The following is a 9,193-nucleotide window of genomic DNA, read 5'->3' as shown; positions in this document are numbered from 1 at the left end:
GCCCTGTCCACCCTTTTCACTGAGACGTGAGCAGATTCTTCTGACTCACACTCTTGAAATTGTTGTATTTTCATGTTGCTCTCAGTGCAGACGTAATGGGGCTAATAGGGCAGAATTTTTTATTTTCCACAGTTAATAAGAGTTGAAATTTATATCATGTAAACATCCAATTCAATTTATTTTCATTCACCATGCCTCAAGCACTGTGCATCAACTAAGCTTGTTAATGTTCACAAATCCTCTGATGTGTTTTCCTCTTTTAACACACAGCAGCAGAAACAGCAGCTTCATTCAATTTCTTCAGAAAAACTGTGATGCAGCCACTGGCAAAGGAACTGTTACCATATTACTAACATATATTTGTTTTGTACTGTTCAGCTCAATTCTTATTGTTAAAGTGCAACAGGCTATAATTTACTGACTGGATTAGGACCGGGCGATATGACTTTAAATCAATACCACAATTATTTCAAACTTACGATTAATGAATACTTTGGTGCTTATCCGTCTCTCTTTATTTGAGCCATGCACTCTGCATATTCGGAAATGTGATTGTGTTCCAAGTGATTAAACAAAGTGTTGGAGTTAACTTTAATAGTTATCCATCACTGCTCAATCAGGAGGCGAGGCAGGTGTCTGCATCATGGTTTCCAAAAGTCTCAGCCTCCTCTAGTTGCACGTGGTTGCACGTGAGGTGGTATTTTGTCAAGGGGACAGTTCATGAACGTACATATTGGGGAAAGCATTAACCAAATGAACCGACATGAGCAAGATTAAGTCGGTGAGAGGCTCTAAATATTAGTTTTGATGCTAATGCTTGACCAGATTTTTCCCAGTGAAATGTACTTTCATTAGATTAGATTAGATTAGATTAGATTAACTTTATTAATCCCACAATTGGGAAATTCACTGCTGAGCCAAAGAGCATTACCTGCAAGGCTAGGCTAACAGGCTAACATCAGCATCCCTTTAGTAACTCAAAATTGCCCTATTCCTCATAGAAAATTAATGGGGGTTGTATTTGAATTAGTTGAGTAAATTAAAATTGGATTACAACACACAGAAAGGGGGTGTGGCTTTGTTCTCTGCTCAGGACGCCATTACACCACTATATCTTTACATAGAAAATAGTTGTTTGCTGTTATATTATTGTTTAAAATCTCATATGTAGCTTTAATATTTCTTTTATACGTGTCAGTGTTTAATGAGTTTAGCTGCTGAAGTGTAAACGGTGTTTGCTAGCTAATGTTAGCTAAACTGTGATACAGAAACATCCTGACTCATCTGGCTCCGCCCCTCCCCATTTCCCTTTGTCTCAGCTGTGATTCCCTCCCTTTTGTTTCTTGTTTGTTCCCAGGTTGTCTCAGTCCGTGTCCGTGTGTTTGTGTGTGTGTGTGTGTGTGTGTGTGTGTGTGTGTGTGTGTGTGTGTGTGTGTGTTTTCTGGGCGGACTATCCAGTTCCCTCCTGTTGCCAACTCACTAATCACCCTCTGCAGAGACCCTGGATCATCCTTCCACTCCTCGCCAGATCGTTCAGTCGGCCTTGTGATGCTAACACACGGCCTGCTCAAGTTACAAGTTGTTCCTCGTGTTTGTTTCTTGTCTCATGATAACCCAGTGCTTTACCTGTGTTCCAGGTCTCCTTCCACTGAGGCTCCAGTGTGTGTTCGCCTTCCCGAGCTCCTTCGTTGTTTACCCGTTCTGCTGAATCTTCCACCTGCTCTGCCCGCCATGCTCCTGGTTCTGTTCCACAGACTCGCCTGCTCAGCCCTCACCCTCCTTTTGCACCCCCCGTCCACCTGAGCACCTATAGCTGCCGTTTCACATGCCTGTCGCTGCATGTGTTTCCTGTCCACCTCTGACATGTCCGCACGCCACATGGATCAAACAGCAGCCTCATGTGTCCCAGACAAAGAGCAGGACCTCACAGATTACAATCAAGACTGCCAACCCTGACACAACCCCAGCAGTGTTTCAGGCCACAGCACATCAGTGCAAACCAATCATCAGGCTCCCGCTGTGCGCCTCGTCTCGGGATTGAATTATCAGCCTTTTCAGCTCCACTGACGTTCCCAGAAACTCAGCAGGCCGTTCGCTCATCTTTTTTCTAATGCCCATTTTTTAGCACTTACTACACTTTAATGCGTTTATAAGGCACATTACATGCTGATTCAAGGCAAATTAAACTATTAATTGTTCAAGTTCTCACCAACCAGCCTAACTTGAGAACTGCCAGTCCCATCGCAAACAAAGATTTCACACACACTTGCATCTGGTTTTGGTCATTTTGCATTTGTTTTTGGTCATTTTGAATATAAATGTATTAGATCACATTTGGCTGACAGATGCCCATTGATCCACTGATGACGATCAGGGAGTCTCTGCTTTTAAATGAACAACCGACGCCACAGAATCACAACTCAGACACTCTGACGAGAGTGAACTGGTAAAATGCGGTGAGCTTCATGGCTGAAGAGAATCTGCACACTAAATTCACATCGATGTTTTATTAGTGACGTTTCTACCAACAGGTCTTCCTCAGACTCAGTATTTGCGTGATGTGTTCGGGGACTCTTTGTTTCGTATTTCATGACTTGTCTGTCCACAGCACTTACCCTGCTGTTGTCTGGCGGATGTGCACACGACCTTTTACAATCTTGAAAAGTGACATGAAATGAAATGTGACATTTTGGAAAAAATGGCATGAAGTTACTGGGGAAAATACCTCCACTTTAGAAAAAGGGCATTTTTCTATTATGAAGGAAAGGTGATGTTCTGTTCAGTACAGGTAGGTTTCCTTGAGAGCTAATTCAAACTATTTAAGAGGCTTTTGTTAAGGCTGCAGAAACAGACAAAAGATTAGATTCTGTGTTGTTATTTTTCCCCTCCTCTTTAGCCTGGATGAATGGAGGACAGCTTCAACTAGTTATTTTCTGTAACCAGAGAATTTATTATTTTTAACCTTGAAAGCAACCTCTCCTCTTCAACGTAGGCGACAGTTGTAAAAGACTGGAGCAGCATCTGGCAGCACGCAGGAGATAGAGCTCCAGTAGGAGTGAATGAGTCGACCAATATCTATTAGCAGAAAAATGATTGGTGTGTTTTCACTGTAGAAATATCGCTGCAGCCTAAAATGCAGCATCAATCAATAGCTTTTAGGGAAAATACCCAGAACTTATTTATTTTAAGATATTTATTGAAAGAACAGATGTAGTGCTTGACCCTGAGTCCTGCACATTTTTAAGTATAGATTATTGTCTGTTGTGTTGCGATGGATCCTCCTTTAAATTGAGTTTAGATTTTTCTTTTTAACATATTTTGTTTTAAGACAATTTTATCCATTCTCACTCATTCTTCCATGTTTCTATAATATAATATCTATATAATATATATATCTAATAATAATTTGGACACCTAATCATGGGACACAACATGCACCAAATCTGATGAAACTCCTCTGTATCTGAGAAAGAGATGACATTCAGGTTTTTAATTATCAGGCTCCTCTGGTTTTAACTTCTAAATTAATCACTTAACAACAGAGGAAGACATACTCAGATCCTTTAATCAAGCAAAGTAATAATATCCCACCATTAAATGTCACAAACACACATACATTATTATCAGCAAAATGTGAAGAAGAATCAAAAGTACAAGTATTCAGTGTGCAGAGAGCTTGTATCAGTGTTATATTATCATAAAGTGTATTTTAGGCTATTTTATATATTATGTATAACAGATACATGTATTGCATCGTGTATTAATAGATGGTTTAATCTGTAATAATACATCATATTTCATAACCCCTCATATGTTACTCCACAACATGTATATTGTCAGATAAATATGTGTATATACACGTATACATAGTACATGTACAGTACTGTAATGTTATGATATTGATGTGACGCGCGCACGTTCCAGAACTCCGTCGCAGTGACGTCACATCGAAGTCAAACGGCGCTCAACTGTTGACTGGCTCCGCGTTCTAAGACTTTCCACAAAACAGACTGAACGCGGCGGGAACTTGAGAGGAAAAACCCGAAGCGACCAGACCATCGTTTCTATAAAAGACAACAAGGTAAGCTAGCTGGTCAGTTACTGGTGAAATGAGTGTGTGGGTCGGTGTTATGTTTACTGAAGTCTTGTTATGAAGCGAAAAGGATGGGACAAGGTGGTACAAGCACACAGGTGTTTTCAGGTATTTCAGGTATTGAGCTGAGCTGGTTTTTGGGAAGGACAGCTGAACATTATCATGTAGTTTGGTTTTTTTTACAGTATGTAATTCCCAGTTTTGCTTCACCTACTTTCAACCTGAACAGAAGTCTTATCAGCCTGAATAATTTCAAACATCTGCACTGGTGTGGTGGCCTGCTAGTGTCACGTGCTTTGGTATTACATGCCGCCCAGCCATTACTAATAATAATCTTACCATCTTCATTTGATTAAATAATTTTATGAGCAACACCCATTGCTATTAGGGTTATATAAAATATTAATATAATTTATTTATAGTAGTGCTTATTTATATTTTAGATTTCGTACTACAGGTTAACTCTACACATTTGATGAACCCTTTCAGTCTAGTTAGCGTAGTGACAGTATATGAGTTTCTCCTTTTAGCTCTGTTTAGGTCTCCAGGAACTTTGAGTTTTGTAGTTGTCAGGCTGAAAACAGGCAGTGGGTGGAAATGAGGGCGAGGAGATTGAACAAAAGCATTGAAGTGGTGTGTCGTAAAAACTAAAACATGAGCTGAAAGACACTAAAACACTCCTCAGACCTCTTTCTCAGACTCAACAATTTAACGCAGCCTTAAAGGTGCTAAACTCAATATTCTTACATTAACAATGGCTCAGATGACTGCTGTTAAATGTGGAAGGAGTCCCTCGTAATGACTCGTAATGTTTTGGTTTAACTTTATTGTTTTAGTTTACCCTCACCGCTATCATAGCATTGTTTTTAGCCACAGCAGGCTAACAAATCCACTGTACACTACCTGCCCAGCATCAAACGGTAGACAGGAAAAAGTTCATATCTAGCTGGTGAACATTATGGAGCATTAAGCAGCTAAAGACTCTCAGGAGTTGATGGAGATCTAAACAGGTCTTACAAATTGTGACACCAAAAAGAGCACTCATGTTGATCTGTGTCTGCTGTTTTCCATATTAAAATAATGAGGTGTTAATATGTCAGTGTTGTGTTTTACAGCTTGTTGCGCTGCCTAATCTCACCTAATGCATGTATTAGCATATTGGATCACTTCTATCAAACTCTACTTTCTTTAAAGAGGTGTCCTTAGTGTCACACGCAGTTCGACACATCATCGTGCACATCTGTGTTGTGTAATCTATTGCAGTGCCTTTATTATTATAATGGAACATCTGCAAAGATTAAAATGTTCCGGTTGGATTTCTGTCTTTCAGATTGAATTGAGGAACATCACCATGACAGAACAACCAGGGTGTTCCACTGCATCGATGCAGACACCTTTGCATATTGACCTGCCACCTGTTGATCAAGACAACGTCTCATTTATTATCAGTAAATGTCTGATACAGCTACCAATACAGTAAGTACTGCAGCTTAAAATACAGTGTTTACACGGTATATAAAGTCATGGCTATAATATTACAACAGTGACAGTGTGGTAGTTAGAGACATTTGAGATAAAGAATCGGTGTGTACAAATTGCTTTACATTACATAACATAAGTTGTGCTGAGATTTCGGACTGTTTATGTGTTTTCTTACAGGCAGTGGGACTTCCTGTATTCCGGCCTTCTCACCTATGATGTGGTTACTGGGCTGGCCTTCTCTTGCATGGATATTATCCAGACTTTTGCAGAGGCCATCTTGGACTGTGCGATACCGAAGGCCTACAGATACATGAGAACCAATGAGGCCTTTTATTCAACCATCGTGACTGAGGACCAGATCCACGCCTACCTGGAGGATTCTGTTGGACAAGCGCTGACTAAATGTATGAAGATCGATGTGCAGAATTTAGTATCTACCAAGTCGTTCACAGAGTTACTTGTGAGACACATCACAAGGACAGTGAACTCAGTCCTGACTTTGTCCACTTCTGCTCCCATCCTGGAGTCCAGAATACCAGTGTTGTTTGTCAGTGGCTGTGTGACTTCCATTAGAGACCTTACAGACATGGCTTTCCAAATGGCCGTCATACTGATGGCAGCCATCGATGCTCAGAAGCCACCTGAAGAGCTGACTGGAGCTCAGTTGAGCACGACCACATTGCCTGAACCTGGCATGGAAGTGGAGCCCCCCATACTCTTTTCGAATTTCAACCATGACTTAGTGAAACAGCTGAGGAATTACATCATTCACATGGTCAAAGTCCTAAAAGGTGGAGTTCAAAAGCCACTTTGTGAAATTAACTTCAGCAACTATCAAGATGTTTATATCAGAGTTGGCATGAACACACGAATTTTGACTGTGGAAAACAGTGAAACACATGGACAGGAAGCTTCCATGCCTTCCTGCGGTGGTTGGGACGCCATACCAGGCGTTGTACCTTACAGCGATGAACCCAAGTCCCATCCTAAGAGCCCTCCCTTTTTTTCAGCTCCTGTAATTAGCATAACAGGCTGTTTCAATCAAATAGATCCCATGAAGGAGTTAGACATTATCAAGAAGATAGCTGATGAACTGGTACAAGAGTTTTTGGAGGAACAGCAGGGGGCAGAAGAGACATACGACCTTCAAAAAGCCGCCTCTGATGGGCTGGAGGATGTCGACAAAGTTAAGATGAGAGAATTCACAGACAGAATCTTCAATGTGATAATGAGCGGAGTTGACTACCAGATTCCATTAGTGCCAGCCAGAACACGCGTGTGCGACAGTGTGACCTATAGACAGCTGAGGAGATCCGACATCGGCGCCCCGGGCGCTGTTGCTCGTATCCTTTACATGAAGACAGAAGAGGTTGTCGCTCGTTGTGTTTCGCAGGTTCTCCTGTGGTCAGCGCTAAAATCAAAGAGGTCTGGACATTTCTTTCCGGGTCCTAGTTTACAGGACTTGTTATTCCAGCCTGACTTACTTCTTACAATAGATGCAATAGGAGAGCATGTAGCAGTGCCATTGAGAATTAGTTCTCAAGCCTCGGATGACACGTATGATTTAGTCAGTGAGTCCCAGGCCTCGACGCACTCAGACATGCTGTTAAGGTGTACTGTGATGACTTGGCTGATTCAGCATATGCTTACTAAGAAAGGGATTGAAATCACTGAAATAGTGAGCGAGGCTATAAAGAAAGCATGTGAGCACATTTCAAACGAGGCTCTCGAAGCCTCCCTGTTGAATAAAAACTGTGAGGACATCACAGAGACTCTCTTTGCCGACCTCCTGCTGGAGTTTGGTTCTGTAAGCGAGATGCGCAGGGCCACGGCAGCAGGGGATCCCAGCTTTGAAGAGGCTATTGTGAGCACGCTGAGGAAACAGCTAGGAATTCCAATATTGGCATCGCCTCATGAAAATGCAGCAAAAAAAACGACCTGTGGTTTCATCAAGAAATTCAAAAGACTGTGCTGCAAGAAAACGTCCAAGAAGACCAGCGAGACCACCGCCGTCATCGATCTAACCTCCGACCAGGACGACTATGAGCTTCCTGGTAAATACTTCATCTTTTTCCAAACAAGTGTCAATCTGAGAGCCCCACTTTGCAAATATCAACATTTCATTACTAAATCCATTTTTTATTGCAGTTATATTGATCATGCAGTGAATCAATAATATAGCTGAATAATTACAGGTCCCGAGAAGAAATTAATGTATATATTCATTTGTTTTCCACACACACAAAGACGATGATTCTCTGAGGGAAGAAACGCAGCGATGCTGGTGTCCATGCATGTGCAGAATACCTGCCTTCATCAGAAAGACGTGCTCGTCCCAAAAGAGGACGTTCTCCTCTATTACCAGCGCAATGGGCAGACCCTTCATCACTTGCTTCTGCCCAGAGAGCGAGTAAAGCCCCAGCATTCATGTGTGGTGTGAAGATCTGATCCACAACAGGTAAGTTATGAGGAACTCTCTAGATTTCTAAAAACCAGGGTTTGTTAAAAATCTTCCCACTTTTCTTTTTGTCTTTGTTGCCTTTATCGCTTATTCATGATGCAGAGCTCAGGACAAGACACTGAAAAGCAGAACGGGAATTGTTAAAATCTTCCTCCCCTATCCTTTCTGCAGACCAACGACAGAAGAGGAGTCCCAGCCCTATTTGAAAAGAAGCCACTTATTATATTTTTCTCAGTGAAAGTGAAATGCAAATTACCATTCCAACTGAAATCGTGACTCACATTGCAAGTGCAATATCTGCCAAAAATAATTGGAATCGTGCAGCCCTAATATACACTTCTACTACTACTTCTTTTTCGCTGATGTTCCCATTTATTGCAAATATGATGAATAAAACTGACTGACATTACACACCTTGGTTTGCAGTTTATGGTTTACGCCACCAGCAACTTACTCAGACTGATCTTACCTGCTCTACTTACTGTAATACACACTGGTGCTGAGCTCTAATCATTACACAAACAATACTTCCAGTAATATAACAATATAAATGATTGAATGCCTTTGAAACTAAGTGCAATAATGGTTACAGCACAATTGAATACAATGAACATTTAGAACAAGTAACAGTTGCTGAACTGTATTGACAGGGTGTGGACAGTAATTACTCACTTCTTGCGTAAGAGCGTCATAAGAGAGAGAGAGAGAGTCTGCCGCTTTTCACTGATGCAGTGTGAAAAATACATCTTTTCTCTTTCCCGCTTCCTCACACACATTAACACACATTAACACAGAGGTACTAAGCATCTGCTCTGGAAATATTGTGTTGTTTGGTCTAATTTTATAAAACATAAATAATACAAAACAAACAAAAACTGTACATTATTAACATTATTAAGAAGATTTATTGAATGTTAAAATATCTTGTTCTTAATCTGCTTCCTGTTTTGCGACTTCTTTACCAAGCGCTTCACAGAATGACCCCTAACTTCATAGTGTCTGTGTTTCAAAAGTACAATCTTCTTTTCTAAATCTCGGGTTTGCAAATTCAATTGTTTTCTAACCCTCCTGATATATGAAGAAGATCCTGGGTCATTCTCGTCATGTTCTTTTTCCAGACATTTCAGTTGAGATTACTGCAGTATTTGCTCTTTATT

General features: G+C 40.9%; 1 protein-coding gene across 1 annotated transcript; it reads left to right on the top strand.

The window, feature by feature from the left end:
- The first annotated feature begins 3,958 nt into the window (after positions 1 to 3,958).
- Positions 3,959 to 8,447, top strand: LOC130187854 (uncharacterized). The gene is made up of 5 exons (XM_056405779.1): positions 3,959 to 4,081; positions 5,424 to 5,569; positions 5,753 to 7,629; positions 7,823 to 8,033; positions 8,139 to 8,447. The coding sequence occupies exons 2-4, from the start codon at positions 5,445 to 5,447 to the stop codon at positions 7,987 to 7,989; spliced, it is 2,169 nt and encodes a 722-aa protein (XP_056261754.1). The 5' UTR covers positions 3,959 to 4,081; positions 5,424 to 5,444; the 3' UTR covers positions 7,990 to 8,033; positions 8,139 to 8,447.
- The last annotated feature ends 746 nt before the right edge of the window (positions 8,448 to 9,193 follow it).

The sequence above is a fragment of the Seriola aureovittata genome, chromosome 19, assembly GCF_021018895.1.
Source record: "Seriola aureovittata isolate HTS-2021-v1 ecotype China chromosome 19, ASM2101889v1, whole genome shotgun sequence".
Classification (NCBI taxonomy): Eukaryota; Metazoa; Chordata; class Actinopteri; order Carangiformes; family Carangidae; genus Seriola; species Seriola aureovittata.
The sequence above is the reverse complement of the archived record's forward strand: the minus strand, read 5'-3'. Positions and strand labels throughout refer to the sequence as shown.